Here is a 17,489-nt window from a genome sequence, read left to right on the forward strand (position 1 = left end):
TAATAAAGCAAATATTACACAATAGTTATTTTTATTCTCACTATCATTTTACTGAACAAATTGTTCACGTTTTTGTTCGAGTTCACACAAAACGACATAAAAAATATTTTGTTTTTTAACAAATATACAAAAATCCTTTAAAATAGACCAACCATAATAACCAACCCCTAATTTGGTCGTGCTTTTTACCACATTACAAATAGCCTTGATCGAGTGTTTGTTACCAGTGAATTGAGCCAAAATTATTTAGATGTGTAGCTGATAAATAAGAAATAATTCCCCGTTAAAGCCTGGACAGCTCTTTCTCCCATATAATTTACATTAGTGCACTTCCCATTCAAGAATGCTTCCCATGATTCGCAATTCCACGAGGGGTAAACTGTGCCATCGTATATTGTATCGGTGAAGTACTCATATGCCCTGGCATGGCTGCAAGATGCTGAAAAAAAGACAGAGTGAGCTTACAAACCCAAAAACAATAAAGGCTCCATGTCTAATTCATATCATTTATGCAGTACTTCAGCGGTTCCCGAAAGGTGGTCCGCGGAACCCTGGGGTTCCGTGGAAAGGCCGCAAGGGTTCCGTAAAAAATATTATCCCACGTTTCGTGACCGACGATGTTCGCGCGCACCGACTTGTTTACAAATAATTGCATAAACACTTTATTGTTTTTCATTTAAATTTCCATTTATCAAAGTAGGGTTCCGCTAGGAAAAGTATAATCAATTAGGGTTCCTTGGCAAAAAAAAATTGGGAAACCCTGCAGTACTTAAGGCCCTTTCCGGGGCACTTGTAAACGTCCCAAATATAGCTTGCCTTCCACCTCTTCGGGACAACATAATTATGGGCTGATGCTGAGAGAAACTTATCTTCCATCATCATTATTTCAGCCGTAGGACGTCCACTACGGAACATAGGCCTCCCCCAATGATTTCTACAATGGCCAGTTGGTGGCGGCCTGCATCCAGCGCCTTCCTTTTTTTTTATCTTTATTAAGGAAACAAACAGCATGAGTTTATACATGTGAACTTAAAAAATAAAAACAGTACAGTAGCCTAATCAGTTTCCACAGATAAACTTTACAAGTTAATCGAAAGTTATGCAGAGTGCGAGCAATTTAAAATCACAAAATATAAAAAAAATGAGGTCGTGAGAGGTCTTTATGAGGTCGTCGGTCCACCAAATACGTAATTAGAAATTATTTTTCTCCTTTTTAGTGCATGTTTTTTGGAGTCGGTTTTTTTTGTTATTGTTGGGTTCCAACACTAAAACTCATTCATTCCTTCATTCGTTCGATCTTGTGACGTATGTATTTGAGCGCCTTTCGCGCCCAGCAGTGGGTAGACACTTCTCATTCAAAAACTAGTCTCTATATGTAGCAATTGATATACAACCTTATCCCTTAAGCAATAAAGTGCATTTTGGATTGATTTCACTACAGCAGGGGAACCCGCGGATCAATACCACCATACTAAAAATAATTGTTAGTGTCCTTATGTTGGTAGTATTGTTAGTTTGACAAATGAAAAAAAATGTCTGTCAATTGAGTTTGAGTTTTTAACCGGCGAATTGATTCGTGTGAAGTTATTTTCTCAGATTTGGTGCAATATTACTGTAAATAAACTTTTCTGTCGTTTACGTTGAGTTGATTAAGTTCCTCCGTATCGGGCGTGATAAAGTTTGCTGTTCAGTGTTATGTTTTTTGTGAGATAGAGACTCTTTTAAATAAGCTGTGTTTCAGCTTCTACAGAAGTTTAAACTCTTATTTACTTTTCTGTTTAATGGGTATGTTATCTACTTACTTGAAATATTAGATCTATTACAAATCTATTATTCATTAAAAACAACCCTATGTGATGAAAATGTTAATGTACTTTCAAAACTGGTAAATGCATGAACCAGGGCATTGACACTGGTTGGAGAGAAATTATAGGCTTTGTTTAATTAATACCTATTTCATTTTAGGCTTCTACTGATAATGGAGAGTAGAAACAACAAGAAGTGCGTTATTTGTAATAAGAGGCGAAGTCGTGGTGGATCACCCTTACTTTTGAGTAGGTTTCCTCTGGATTCTGACCGGTAAGTTTCTAATAACACTCATTTATTACAAGATAATTTTACTGATTGTGTAAACTTAAAGGCTGGGATTAATATTTTTAATCATACAGTAAATAACCATAACCAATTTTTAATTTCAGTATTTTGTTTCGTACTCTGTAAATGAATTGCATAACAATACTAAAAGAAATTAGTTGATGAATAAATTTCAGTTTGTTATTCTTTTTCTTTTCTAATAGGTATTTCTTATTTCAGTTGTCGAATGTGGGTTAAAAATGCTGGCATAGAAGACTTAGCATATGTACCTATTGAAAAGTTACACCAACTGAAGTTTGTTTGTGGTGGGCACTTCACTCCTGAATCCTTCAATGCCAAAGGAACTCGGCTGAAGAACTCAGCTATTCCAACACTGGAATTGAGCAATCCCATCTTGCCAGATGAAGTTTTGACAGAGTTTCCTCTTCATGTAAAAGACTCCAATAAAGAAAACCTCAAGACAGGTATGATGATGACTTCAATTATTTTTTTTAAATTTAATTTACTATCAATTTTTCTGAATTATTTAGATGTCTTAATTAATTTTCTTTGGTTTCCAAAACAAACCAACCGAATGCAATTTAACAAGGTTCTTTCTTTGTAACCACAAACATGTGTTGTATGCTTATCAATAAATAATATATAATTTCAATTATTAATTATATCTATACTTTGTTACAGTTCTTTATGATCATTCATATTGCATTCCAAAGAAGTCAAATCCAGTTGAACGAGGTATGTTTATCTAAAATTATACTAATAATATAAAAAGGAAATATTTAATTGTTTGTTTGTATTTGATCGGCTCCGTAACTCGAAGCCAAGATAGCCTAAAGTGCGGGTTAGAACCCCACAGCTTGAATATTGTAGTAAACCCACTCGTAACACAATTTAGCTTAGAATGTGTGTTGAGTTAGAGGGACTTTAGTAATTTGTGTAATACAAATTCTTCAAAAAAAGTACCGGACCAATTTGAAAAATTTTAGGCAATCTACATTAATTAGCCAGGTCAGCTAGTTTAATAATATTTATAAGCTAGTAATTTTTAATGTGAGCAAGACATGTACTAGACTGATTGTACCCTAAAGTTGGGTAAGAACATGACATTTTATTACCCAATTCACATTTCATTATCTGCTTTCAGTTCCCCTTACAACTACAACCAAACAACTAAATTCAACATGTTTGGGAGCTGTGGATATACCAGATTCTGGTATTTCTGCGAAAACAACTTTTGAACCTCTTCCTTCTACTTCCAATGCACCAGAACATATGACCTATAAACCCATTACTCATGGTAAGTGTACAAACTAATTATTTACCTTCTAAAATATGCCTTCCCTCAAACTAAAGAATGCCACCCTGGATGCGTTCTGCAGTCTGCAGTCAGGTCAAAATGAACTTATATGTACAACATTCTAGGTTTCTGTACATTTTATATTAATGCTATTTGACCGTGCGGATACGAACAAAGAACGCAAAGCACACGTGACTGATTGCCTTATCACGACCACTTACAGATTGTCTTGACATACCCGCAGACCGCATCCAGAATGCAGAACATTAAAACCTCTAAATGCCTTTAATTTAATATTATGTCATTGTTATTGAAGGTGGGCCCACGCTTCATATTTTATGAGAAGAGCTATCATTATCCTGTCTTTGCATTTTTTTAAAACTTGATAATGATTGATTGATTTGGAAATAATATGTTTCATAAAACAACAAAATAAATTTTAAACTAATTTGCATATTTATAATATTTCAGATGATAAAAACATTTGCCATCAAGATGCACAGGCAGAAATATTAGTCCACAGTTATAAAAGACCTAAGAAAAACATTGAAATGAAAGGTAAGATAAAACATCCTAATTTAAAAAACTAAGTAAAATTGCTGATTAATTAACCAATATTCAATTCAATTTGCTTTAATGTTGTTTTTTTTACTAATGGAAATGTTTTTATTACAGACACTTCATCAACATTTACAATTAAAGAGAAGAGGCTTTGGCGACAGTTACAAAATGCAAAAAAAACAATAAGGAATATAGCGAAGTCAAGAGTGAATTTAGACAAGTTAGATTCGGAAGTGCTGACATCGTTAGTAAAGGATGTAGTGCAGAATAACAAAAAAAAGTCACAAGGAAAAAGGTGGACTTTAGCCAACAAAATATATGCTTTGGCTATATTTAAACGGTCCCCTAAAGCATACCGCTATATGCAAAAGCTGTTTACGCTACCAAGCACTAAAACGCTCCAAAGGATTTTAAAAAATATACCAATGGAGCCTGGTATAAATAAAAATATAATTGATATGTTAGAGGCAAAAGCATCAAGTATGCCAAAGGAAAATAAATATTGCTCGTTAATATTTGACGAGATGGCGTTAAAGAAACGGATAATTTATAACGAAATTGCTGATAAAGTGGATGGCTACGTGGATTATGGAGAGGGCGAGAACATGGGACGAGAAAAGAAAATTGCAGACCATGCGTTAGTGTTTATGATACAGGGTGCTAAACATAAATACAAACAATATATTGCGCACTATTTTGTGGAAGGCACAATATCAACAGCAAAACTGGCAAAAATTATATCGGACATCATCAAAAAATTAAAAGAAATCGGATTTATGGTTCTAACAACAGTTTGTGATCAGGGATCTACAAATATAGGAGCTCTTAACATGTTAAAAAGAAACTGTGGACAAGGCATAGATAGCAACTTTTTCTCTGTAAATAATGACAAAATTTTTATAATCTATGACATCCCTCACTTGTTCAAATCATTACGAAACAATTTCTTTAAAAGTGGAAATATGTCTTTCGATGGAAAAATTGCACAATGGAGGCATTTGGTAGTTGCAGAAGAACACAACAGAAATTTTTTAAATTTTAAAAAACTGAATAGTACCATTGTAAATCCAACATTCAAAACTAAGATGAGGGTGAAGTATGCTGCGCATGCTCTGAGTAATACCGTGGCAGCTATTTTAAAAATGATGGCATGGAAAGAAGTTTCTGATTGCAATGATACAGCATTTGTGATTGAACAGTTAGATAAACTATTTGATTGTACAAATGGTCCATCATCTTTAAATGACGTAAAGAAAGGGATCCGGGAAAATGTTTCCACATCAAGTAATCACATTGAGTCTTGGACCTTTTATACTGATAAGTTAAAAACCATAAAATTTATAACAGCAGAAAACACGATACTAAAAAATGTTAAATGCGTAAAGGGATATCAAATATCTATCAAATCCTTAAACGATATTTGGGAAAAGTTAAAGAATGAAGGGTTTAAATATATGAACCTTAGACAGTTTAACCAAGACTCTCTGGAAAACTTATTTGGAATCATTAGGCAACACAGTGTAACCAATAGAAATCCCACTATCACGCACTTTACTGCAGCGCTTAAAACAAGCATGGTTACTGGGCTGAAAGTGCCTCATAGCAGAAGTGCTAATTGTGAAGCAGACAACAATAAACATATGCTGGAATATAAAGACATTTTAAAAACTAATTTAAAAACAACAGAAATAAAAATTAATGTTCAAGATTCCACAGACACTGAATTTTATCCTGTGTTGTCTATCCCGGACCCTGAAAACTTAGAACAGCCCATTGAAAATTTGTGTAGCCTTGAAAACCAACCAGTAGTATATGTAAGCGGGTATTTAGCTGCCAAACTATTACAGAACAGTTCTTGTTTAATTTGTGAAGAGTGTTTGAGCGTGAAAACTCCTGTTGACAATGATTTGTATGCATATATATCTCTTCGCGAATGGTGGCATGATAAAAAAAGTCTCGTTTATCCAACAATTCAATTATGTACCACCGTAAATGAAGCTAAACAATTTTATCATGACCATATTGCCGACCAGATATATATGGAAAATGTTGGAAAATTCATTTTCTTAATGTTGAGTACAAATTGTAATTTTAGTTGGTTTAAATGTCAACAACATAATAAAGAAATTTATGATAAGATGTTTAAAATATTAAGTTACCTTTTTCTAAGAAAAAGTTGTAAAATCATTAATGACAGCTTCATAAAAAGTGAAAACAATTTTGCTGACAAAAGTAAAAAAGCACAGCAACAAAGCATTGAAAAGTAATCTTGAGGCTGAGGTTCGATCAGCTGATAAGAAAATTAAAGATGTTTATAAATAAAAATCCTATTTTTTCTTAGAAAAAGTTGTGAAAATAAAAGTTTACAAAATTATCATTTCTGTACTTTGTTATAATTTTCAATAATTCCTCATGCCTACAACTGCTATGTCATGTTCAATACTTATTGTAATATACCTATTTTATTTCGAAATAAATAATTTACGTTACAAAACTTCGTTTTACTTACACATAGTATAAAATAAAAATAGTAATCATTAAAATATTGAAGGTTCCTATACTAGATATCGATATGCAATTACAACCCTAGCAAAGTATCGATAATCGATAAGTTATTACGAACGTCACTAATACTGTCAGAAAATAAGGCATTATGTTGGTAGCTCCGCCTGTAGTTTGTGCGGTTGGTAAAGATTTGCGGGTCGTTCTCTAAAATGCATATGTGTGCGTGAGCTCAAAAAATATCTATGGAGTGCCGTCTCTTACTCTTTTATGCTCTTTGGCGCCCAGTAGCGTTTCGTACTCCGGCCATTACACTTGTGATTGTGTGTATTAAACTGTGCAGACCTGGCAATAAACTTAATTAGTGAAACCACGGCCTTTCAATCAACACCTACAACAACTTCGCTGCCCTACAAGGTCCTTCGAGCTTCGAACTGCCTGGTCTGCACCATTGTGTATAAAGTGGGACAGGAGCCGCATCATCGCGCAACAAAACTCCTGCGTTGTGCCTACATACACGTGAAAACTGCATTCACATAGTGCCGATAGTGCGCATCAAGAAATCGCACTCATCATAATACAACGGGAGCCGCATCATCGCGCAACAGAACTCCTGCAATTGTACCTACATACAGTGGAAACTGCATTCATATAGTGCGCATCAAGAAATCGCACTCATAATACAACGGGAGCCGCATCATCGCGCAACAGAACTCCTGCAATTCACACATAATACAACAACGGGAGCCGCATCATCGCGCAATATAACTCCTGCATTACCTACTTTCGTGGAATTTGCATTCATCTGCATAGTGCGCATTAAGAATCACGCACTCAATACTGCAAGAAAAATCGTTCATCGTATGCAAAACCAGCAAATTGCAAGATATCAAGCAAGTCAGTTTTGCAACAATCATCAAACGTCATCAAACGCAACCCGGCATTCCCGGCAAGACGGCGGGTTGGGGGGCGCCGGAACACGAGGCCAGCAACAAATTACTTCACGAAGTGGGCGTGACATCCATCTTCGCGCTGCCTGAAGTTCGCGCGCGCATCGAGGATTGGCCAACGCACAACATCGTTCGTTCTCTCGTCGGTCATCGTTCACTTGTTCGCTGCTGCTTCGGCTGTTTCCGCTGCCATCTGTCAACGCTGTTTACCGCCGACGCCATTTGCTTAGTGTGCAGTGCTATTGTTTTTAAGTCGAAAGACATAACTCGTGCAGTGATACTCGTAGTGTGTAATTTTAAGCCACATAGTGATTTATAGCATTTGTATTTTCTTGCATTTGACAAGTTTTGACAATGGAGCTGAACGAGCTAATAGCCGCGCGAGGCTACGTAAAAGGTACGATTACACGATTAACTTCACTTGTTTCGACACCGCAGTCAGTTAAAAACTTGTCTAAAGAAAACTTAATGGCTAAGAGGAAAAAATTGATCGACTCCTTTAGTCAATACGAAAAGTTCAATATAAAGATTTTAACTATCCAACCAGATGACAAGGAAAATGTTGAACTTTTTGAGGAAAACTATTACAACATCATATCAGTAATTGACCAAGAACTTAACAGCCGTGATAATAGGAATCACTCAGCTCCAATGTCCAAATTGCATTTACCACCAATTGATGTACCAATATTTAGTGGTAAGTTCTCGGATTATGTACCATTTAAAAACTTATTCCACTCATTAATAGATCAAAACGATTCCATTGACAATGTTCAAAAACTGTATTACCTTCGATCATATTTAAAAAATGAGCCATTAGATCTTGTAAAAAACTTACCCTTGACTAGTGAAAGTTACAGTCAAGCAATTAAAATTATTGAAGACAGATACAACAACAAACACAAACTCGTTAATGAGCATATTTGTTTATTGTTGGATCTTAAGCCAATCACAAAATCCACGGCAGTTAATTTAAGAGAATTTGTGTCCAATGTAAAACAACAAATATCTGCTTTAAGTAATTTGGAGCCAAACGTATCATTTTGGGATGCTATAATATTATGTATTTTGTACCGCAAATTAGATGCATACACGTCACGCGCATTTCATATGGAAAGAGATGCCACGAAGGAGCCAACTATCAACACCTTCCTTGAATACTTGGATAAGAGAGCGCTGGCGCTTGAGAATGCTGATCCGGGCTTCCACGGGCAGCAACGCCAGCCGCAAAAGGAGCAAGGCAATACCGTTGGTAGGATGGTAGCCTACACAGCTGCGCAGGAGCCTACATGCTTATACTGTAAGTTGAAACACAAACTTTATTTATGTAACAGTTTTAAATTACTGCATGCAAAGGACAGAATTAAATTTGCCAAGGATAAAGGCCTGTGTAATATTTGTTTGGGGGCTCACACCGGAAAATGCAAATATCATTTTCGGTGTGCAGAATGTAAAGAGGCCCACAACACATTGCTGCATTGCAGCGCACATAAGCGTAATAACTCAGATAAAACTCATACGGCCTCATCATCCACTGCTTCCCTAGCAGCAAGCAATAATAATAATAATGATGTACTTTTACCCACAGCTAAAGTCAAACTTATTGCTCGAGATGGTACCGAAGTCTACTTAAGAGCCCTACTAGACAGTGGGTCCCAGCTGTCCTTTATTTCACAAAAGGCAGTAAGGCTGCTTGATCTGGACCTCACCGATAGCAATGTCAAAGTAGTGGGCATAACTTCAACACAGACAAAGTTAAAGCATTGCTTACCTTTAGAGATTTACTCAATAACTTGTCCATATAAAATTTCAGCCACTTGTCACGTTGTTGATCAAATCACATGCAACTTACCTCAACACAAATTTAGTGCATCTGACATATTGATACCTAAAAATATTAAATTGGCTGATGATCAATTTAATATACCAGCTGAGATTGATGTATTAATGGGAGCGGACGTATTTTTCCAGGTGCTGCTGCCTACAGAGCTGCCGGTGCTGCCTGAGCGCCAGCAGTCTGCAACAGAGGCCGGCACTCCGCAACCACGTCTTATCAACACTTATTTTGGATACATAATTGGAGGTACCCTACCACATATTTCATCTAAGGTCTGCAACAAGGTAACGTTAAAGTGTACTACTTGTGAGTCTGACATTAATGAAACCTTAAGTAAATTTTGGAAAACAGAAAGCGTTCCTCAGATCTATGATGAAAGGTCATCAGAGCAAGAGCTCTGCGAGTATATTTTTAAAAGTACTGTTCAGATAAAAGAAAATTGTTTTGAAGTCTCTTTACCTTTAAAATTACCTCTTGATGAAATCAATGATGCGCTAGGTGATTCCTTTAATTTTGCTTTAAAAAGGTTTTTGAACTTAGAGAAAAGACTGCATAATGATCCATATCTTTTTATTGAGTACCAAAAATTTATTCATGATTATATTAACTTGCAACATGGCCAATATGTAGATATTGAACTGTATGAATTGAATAAAAATGCAGTTTATTTCTTGCCTCATCATGCAGTTTTAAAGCCTGACAGTAAAACTACTAAATTGCGTACAGTTTTTGACGGTTCCATGAAGACTAACAAAAAGGTGTCTTTAAATGATTTGCTTTTAAATGGGCCGACTGTACAAAGAGATTTGTTTGAAATTTTATTACTGTTTCGTTTTGGCGATTTTAACTTTACTTCCGACATAAAACAAATGTTTCGAAATGTGCGTATTATACCGGAGCATGCTAGTTTGCAAAACATACTATGGAGGGATAGCCCTGATGAACCTATTAAGTGTATAAAATTAGACACGGTTACTTATGGGTTAAAAAGTTCAAACTATTTAGCAACTCGCTGTCTGAAAGAATTAGCAATGCAACATAAGCATACCTATCCTCTGGCTTCATTTATTATAGAGAACTGCACATATGTTGATGATATCCTGTATGCAAATAATAATTTAGATATTATCCTAGAGGCAAAATCACAACTTCGCAAGCTCCTAAGCTTAGGTAGTTTTCACACACATAAATGGTCATCCAATGATAATAGGGTACTGACTGACATTCCCTCAGCTGAACGCCACTTTGATGATATAGAGCTTCAGCAAGACAACTGCCTGTTAAAGACGTTAGGTTTGAAATTAATAGTTAAAGATGACAAGTTCGAAATGTCTTGTCCAGAGCCATGTAATAATAATAATTGCACAAAAAGAGACATTCTTTCATATATTGGGAAAATGTATGATCCCATGGGATTTGTTAGTCCTATAATTGTGCAAGCAAAGGCTATCATGCAAAGGTTATGGGTTTCTAAAACCGCCTGGGATTCCACGCCTGATGATGACATTAGGCATGCGTGGCATGAGTTTTCCGCTGCATTAGCTATGATGGAGCCAATTTATATTCCTAGAAATATACATGTTAATAATACAGACAAAATTGAATTGATAGGATTCTCAGATGCATCCAGTTCTACGGCATATGGATGCTGCGTGTACATGCGAGTTACAGATATTAATGGTAATGTAAAAATGCACTTGCTATGTTCAAAATCGCGCATCAATCCGCTTCAGGACAAAAACAAGACTGTGCCGCGCTTAGAGCTTAACGCAGCCCTGCTACTCTCTATTCTTATGTCAAAGGTCTATTGCACGCTAAAATTAATACATAATATAAACAATGTTTACTGTTTTACTGATTCAAAAATTGTACTCGCATGGTTGCACGCAGAACCCATGAAACTTAATGCATACGTCGCGAACAGGGTTAAAGCGATCACCAAAAATCTATCTGTTTGTCGCTGGCTTTATGTAAGCACTGAAAACAATCCTGCGGACTATGTAAGTAGGGGCGTTTCACCCAGTGAGCTTCACGATTGTCGCATGTGGTGGGATGGGCCTGAAATTTTGCTCGATAATAAATACAATTTTGACTCTGAAATAGATTTACCTGCAAACTTACCTGAGACCAAGTCCGGGTCAGCATTCTCTACCAGTCAACTCTCCACATACACGGGTGACATTTTTGATCATTTACGTAATTATTCTGGCATACACAAGATGGTACGTACGTTGGCTTATGTATTGCGGTTTGTAAACAACATAAAAGGTGACAAAATATCTTACAATTATTTGTCATCTTCTGAATTGAATAATGCTTTATTGTTGATAATTAAGAATGAACAAGAGTTATATTTTAAGGACGAAATTGCATGTTTAAGAAATAATAAACCTGTTAAGGGTCCCTTGCAAAGTCTATGCCCATTTTTAGATTGTAAAGGCATTTTGCGTGTTGGCGGCAGACTACACCATTCTAATATTCCATATGCACATAAGCATCAGGTTATTTTGCCCAAAAAATGTCATATTACTGATTGTATTATAAAGTCTGAGCATGAAAGACTGTTACATGCGGGACCGAAGCTATTATTGTGTAATTTAAATCAAAAATTTTGGATTACAAACGGTTTAATGTATGTTAAGAAATTAACTAAGGATTGTGTACTATGTTTCAGACACAAGGCTAGTGCCTCCAAGCAGTTGATGGGTTCCTTGCCAGCCGATAGAGTGACCGCTATGAGTCGCCCCTTTGAAAAGGTTGGAGTGGATTTTGCTGGGCCTATAAATGTAAAACTTTCGCGCGTGAGACGATCCCTAGTGGGTAAAGGCTATATCTGCGTATTTGTATGCTTTGCTACAAAGGCGGTTCATCTTGAACTCGCATCAGATCTTACCACAGAAACCTATCTCGCGTGCCTCAAACGACTTATCTCTAGAAGAGGGTTGCCCAGGGAAATCTACTCTGACAATGCTAGCACCTTTAAAGGCGCACGGAACCAATTAGCTGAGCTCTATTCACTGCAGGCATCTGGTAGTCACCAAAATAAAGTATGTCAATTTGCTGCCAATCAAGGCATAAACTTTCATTTTGTTCCGGCCTACTCGCCTACATTTGCGGGACTTGCAGAGGCTGCAGTGAAGAGCACTAAATACCACTTAAAAAGAGTGTTACAATCACAATTGTTAACCTATGAACAGATAAATACAATTTTAATTGAGATTGAATGTATATTGAATTCAAGACCACTTATTCCATTGTCATCAGATGTAAATGATTTTAGTTACTTGACACCGGGACATTTTTTAATAGGAAATTCACTAACAATGTACCCTGAAAATGTTGTAACAAATATTCCTTCTAACAGACTTAAATTTTGGCAGCTATGTAATCAAATTAAACAATCATTTTGGAAAATGTGGTACAAGCAATATCTTAATAGTTTGCAAAATAGGCCTAAATGGCTAGATGTTTTACCCAATGTAAAGGTAGGCACAATTGTAATTTTGAAAGAGGATAATGTACCTGTAATGTCTTGGCCCATGGCTAGAGTTACTAAGGTTTTTCCTGGTCATGATGGCCGCGTAAGAGCGGTAGAAGTAATAAGGTCTAATAGAAAGAGCCATGTGCGCTCTATTCGTAAAATCTGTATCCTACCTATAGATGATAATAATTAATTTTAAGTAACGTTAATTTTTAAGTAACGTTAAATATTATTCGTAATATCTGTATTCTACCTTTGGATGATAATAATTAAATAAGTTAATGTTAAGTACTAACTAGGTAACATAGTGATAAATAGGTTGCCTTGTAGCGCTGTACTCCTTTTTTTGTGTTTATCCTTTGGACATCGTTGTTCATTAGAGTAGTAACTAAGCTCTGTATAAGTAAAATGTATTCACCTTTCATATGAAACTTAATATCTTATGTAAGTCCATACATGCGTCACAGTTCCTTTTTTATGTATTATAGCTCGCTGTTATTGGTAATTGTAACTTGCTTATAAATAAGAGTTCTCTCCTTTTGTAGAGGTGGAGCATGTTGGGTTCCAACACTAAAACTCATTCATTCCTTCATTCGTTCGATCTTGTGACGTATGTATTTGAGCGCCTTTCGCGCCCAGTAGCGTTTCGTACTCCGGCCATTACACTTGTGATTGTGTGTATTAAACTGTGCAGACCTGGCAATAAACTTAATTAGTGAAACCACGGCCTTTCAATCATCAACACCTACAACAACCTCCGCTGCCCTACAGTTATTGTATATCTTACCAGAGGTATAGAAGTCTTCATCTTCACACCCAGGCTGCGGGAACATTCCGCTGTTGGGGAAAAAGTCCTCGTGTCCCAAGGGGCCTGCGAACCCCATAAGCTCCCCACAAGAGTGGATAATGTCCACAAAGTCAGCACTTGAAGAGTCAATCCTCAGGGACGGAGGCAAGAGGAACGGCCACTCGAATAAGGGAGCGGCGGGATCAAGACCTGGGAATTAGGTACACATTTACTTGAACTAGTCGGTACATTTTTATCTCTTTTTCTGCTACATAATTGAAAAGGTTTAATGGTTCGGCCAAACCAACGCGATCACACGCGATCAGCCGGCGATCAGTGCATTTAAGTCTGGTCGCCATCGCTGCATGCCGCGGCTGATCGCATGTGATCGCGTTGGTTTGACCGAACCTTAAATTGTGCCCACGGTGCTGGCTACATTATGTATCAAACAGTAGATACCACGGAAAAGTGTGTCAGTACCTAAGGCCCGATTCGACCAAACTTTTATCCGAGAATAACTCCTGGTATAACTGTCAAAGCCAGGTTCAGTATGGGAAATATGTCAAAATGTTGTAACTGACGATTTATTCCGAGATCAATATTTACTCTTGTTTGGTCGAATCCACCCTAAAAGTATTAATTTAACCAAATTACTGAATTTATGAAATTAGCTTGCATTAATTGAATTTCACTAAACCACGTTAACTGTGTGCCAGTTAATGTGGTTTAGTAGGGGATGGTAGACTTGCTTCCACCCGTGGTCTAGCACTTCCAATTACTTACCCAAACAAATATAAGTACTTAATTTGTAATTTAGTACCAATGCATGCGATACTAAAATAACATAAAGCAGTGGCGAGCACAAATTTTGATATAGATATAGGTAGGTAAGTTCTGACACAACTCACAGATTTTTAACCACTGCAGCACTGATTATCAAGTTATCACACTGTGACCGAGTATGTAGCACGCTTGAGCAGAACTGTGCGTCAAATTGAGTTTCCCTAAGATAAACTGGGGCTGTGAAATATGCATTTAGTACATTTAGGCCCAGAACACACGGTGAAACGCAATTGCAACGAAACTGCAACTGCTAGTTACTTTTGAGTTGCATCTAAGTTTCTGCCATAGATTCCGTTGAGAGACCATACATGACGCGACCATTTCAAACCGGTTTCAAACTGGTCGCATCATGTGTGGTCTCTCAACGAAATCTAAGCTGAGTTGCAAATCTGTCAAACTCCGTACAAAAAACACCAGTTATTGTTAAAGTAGGTTGGTGCAACTCAGCCTTAAGTAACTCTACTGCTTACAATTTACTTGTTACCTGTCACACGACTGATCGCAAAGCTGGTCTGCGAAGCTGCCATCCCAACCACATGCGCCCCCAGGCTATGTCCAATCAAATGCATGTCCCTCCCACGAACACCATATTTAAGTTGCAGAGCTTCCAAAAACAGCGCCATAATTTCCGCGACAAAATTCGCCAAGAATGCTGCTACACAATAATACGTGTCAGCAATAGAACTCCAATCGAACGATATGACATTCACGTTGTCGGTCTCCAAGTACGCATCTTTGATGAGGACCACAGACCTATCTTCGACAGAAGACTTCCAGCCGTGCGTGATGATTTTTAGCGGAGCATTTTTTATACTATAAACCTTTTGGTGCTTATGTACTGCCATAGCATTTTCATCTAAAAGTATATAATGGTCCTTATTGCCCCTAAAAGAAATATTCGGGTAACAAGTTAAACAAAGAATAATCACAATAGGCACTGAAATTAACCATGTAAAATAAAACTTACTTTAGGTATAATCTAAATTCTATTTTAGTTTGGTTGTCACCGTGTATATTCTGCGGTGGCAAATCATCAACAGGGCAGTAAACGAAATCTGAAGGCAGCTGGTCTTTATGAATAATCGGCAATTCAGAATTTTTAATAGTGTCATAATTAATATTAACCACATCTGTAATTTTTACAAAATAATAATAAATGCAAAATAATCGAAAAAAATAATAATTTATCTGCCATACAACCCGATAGTGATAAATGCGCACCTGCCGGCTGTGACGTCACATCTCACTTCATCGCTCTGGTACAGACGGGCCGAACGCGGGGAGGTGTGACGGTGTGCGGGTAGGTGGGAGGGAGAAAAAAAAGATGGGAGGGAGAGTCGCATTCCAGCGAGGTGCGCAGTTAGCTCGATAAGGCTGTATTTACAACTAAATAAAATAAACGCATAAAATAAAATAAACGCATAAAATAATATGGATAACATACCATTTCAGTTAACCTCTAAATACAAAGAAAGCAATAAATTCAGTAAATAAATGCAAAGTTGACTTTAATTAACGTAAATCAGAAACAGAAATCAGAAACGAAGGCAACGCAGTTCTCCGATCACCTTTCGAAAATCGACTGCCTACACATTAAGGCCGACTTACACCATCTTACTTTAACTTTGGCAGACGTCAAAAATCTGTCAAACTCCTTACAAAAACCACCGGTTATCGTTATTGTTACGGTCAAAGTTAGGTGGTGCAACTCAGCCTTAGTGTTTTAAACGGGCGCTAACTTGCCAATATCCCGAATTTGCGACAGTACAAAATCCAACGCGTTATGAATATCGTTGTGATATCGTGGTCCTACTCAAACAGAACTATCAATGTGTACCGAGTCAACGTTAGCTTAGGTTGCCATTAAGTTACCGCCATATTTGGCTAGGCTCTCCCAAAAGATTCAAAATACAAACAAAAACAGTTTTTGTTTCATGCTACTCCATTTCGTAACTAGTTTAAGAGCCATTTTACATTTTCGTGCGAATTTATAAGATTTTGGAAGCATGAATTACTATCTTAAGCAACACCCAGAGATTGTTTAATAACTGCGAAAGATAGGTCAATCCTTGTTGTTGACCATTGTTGTAACGGATTTACTAAAACTCTTTTGCTTAATTCTCAGTGCCCCACCTCCCACAACCATTTTACGGAAAAATTGCCGCAGACTCAATTTCAAATCTATTATTATTTATAATATTTATGCTCGTATAATAAGCTTAAAAATGTATCGTAATCATCGGACATTATATTCTTGTAGTCCATTATTCAAATAAATTTCATAATTGAAGAGTATTCGGTCCCTACAAATCCCTACAAGTCCCTACATCTTTGTAACATTATAAATGAATAATGAAATGCATGAAAAAAAAGCGAATGCTCGGGGGGTCGCCAAATATTTTTTCATATTAGGGGGGTCGTGTCATGAAAAATGTTGAAAAACACTTATCTAGAGTATGCACACACAATAGCCTGGTGATTTTAGCACCCGAAGGAAAAACAAACAAACATTGTTTATACAAAGAAATCTGCGGAAGGTGTAGTGTTTCAATTTTGTTTTAGAAAGATATCATAATTTTGTAAGTATTCAAATATTAAAATTTAAACATAATAATTTGTAGGTTTTATATTAAAAAATATAATCATATAACAAAATTAATTTTCTTAAAATAATTTAATTCTATTAGAACCATTATCCACTTCTTCGCACGCACAAGAAGTCGTAGGCAAAAAGCTAGTATGAAATAGGGATGTTATGGATATGTAGTTTCGGTTATGGATACGGTTACGGATATAGGAATATTATTATACCGGTTTCGGTTACGGTTACGGATATTTTTTTAATTCGGATATCCGAAAGTTGCGGTGACGGTTACAGATATCTGTGCTTTAGAATGCAATTTGCAATAGTTGTCCAACACGGTTCAATGATGGCTGCACACTTTACATCAAATAAAAAGTAATGAAAAAATAAAAAAAAGATATCAATCACTTTTTCAAGAATTAAATCCAAGTAAACCAATAAAACCAAGTTTTTTTAGTATTCGATTGTTTGATTTCAACAAACAGGCTCCAAATTGTTTTTTGTTTCTTTAAATTCTGTGTTCGAAATTCAAAAAAAGACTATTGAATGAAAT

The 17,489-nt window shown here is 36.5% G+C and overlaps 2 protein-coding genes across 2 annotated transcripts; one reads left to right on the plus strand and one right to left on the minus strand.

Moving 5' to 3' along the window:
- Positions 1-12: 12 nt before the first annotated feature.
- LOC135075260 (pancreatic triacylglycerol lipase-like) lies at positions 13-15,824 on the minus strand. Its single transcript, XM_063969638.1, has 5 exons — positions 15,797-15,824; positions 15,320-15,482; positions 14,837-15,237; positions 13,510-13,719; positions 13-439 (listed from the first exon to the last, which is right to left on the minus strand). The coding sequence occupies exons 3-5, from the start codon at positions 15,195-15,197 to the stop codon at positions 243-245; spliced, it is 768 nt and encodes a 255-aa protein (XP_063825708.1). The 5' UTR covers positions 15,198-15,237; positions 15,320-15,482; positions 15,797-15,824; the 3' UTR covers positions 13-242.
- LOC135075238 (uncharacterized) lies at positions 6,741-13,443 on the plus strand. The gene is made up of 2 exons (XM_063969610.1): positions 6,741-8,704; positions 9,376-13,443. The coding sequence occupies exons 1-2, from the start codon at positions 7,759-7,761 to the stop codon at positions 9,408-9,410; spliced, it is 981 nt and encodes a 326-aa protein (XP_063825680.1). The 5' UTR covers positions 6,741-7,758; the 3' UTR covers positions 9,411-13,443.
- Positions 15,825-17,489: the final 1,665 nt, after the last annotated feature.

The sequence above is a fragment of the Ostrinia nubilalis genome, chromosome 10 (assembly GCF_963855985.1).
Source record: "Ostrinia nubilalis chromosome 10, ilOstNubi1.1, whole genome shotgun sequence".
NCBI lineage: Eukaryota > Metazoa > Arthropoda > Insecta > Lepidoptera > Crambidae > Ostrinia > Ostrinia nubilalis.

Excerpts from the sequence above, each read along its gene's own strand:
- LOC135075238 (XM_063969610.1), top strand. The coding sequence starts at position 7,759 with ATGGAGCTGAACGAGCTAATAGCCGCGCGAGGCTACGTAAAAGGTACG. Across the intron at positions 8,705-9,375 it reads GGAGCCTACATGCTTATACT|GTGCTGCTGCCTACAGAGCT; the intron begins GTAAGTTGAAAC and ends GTATTTTTCCAG.
- LOC135075260 (XM_063969638.1), bottom strand. The coding sequence starts at position 15,197 with ATGGCAGTACATAAGCACCAAAAGGTTTATAGTATAAAAAATGCTCCG. Across the intron at positions 13,720-14,836 it reads TGCGATCAGTCGTGTGACAG|GTCTTGATCCCGCCGCTCCC; the intron begins GTAACAAGTAAA and ends CCTAATTCCCAG. Across the intron at positions 440-13,509 it reads TGAAGACTTCTATACCTCTG|CATCTTGCAGCCATGCCAGG; the intron begins GTAAGATATACA and ends TCTTTTTTTCAG.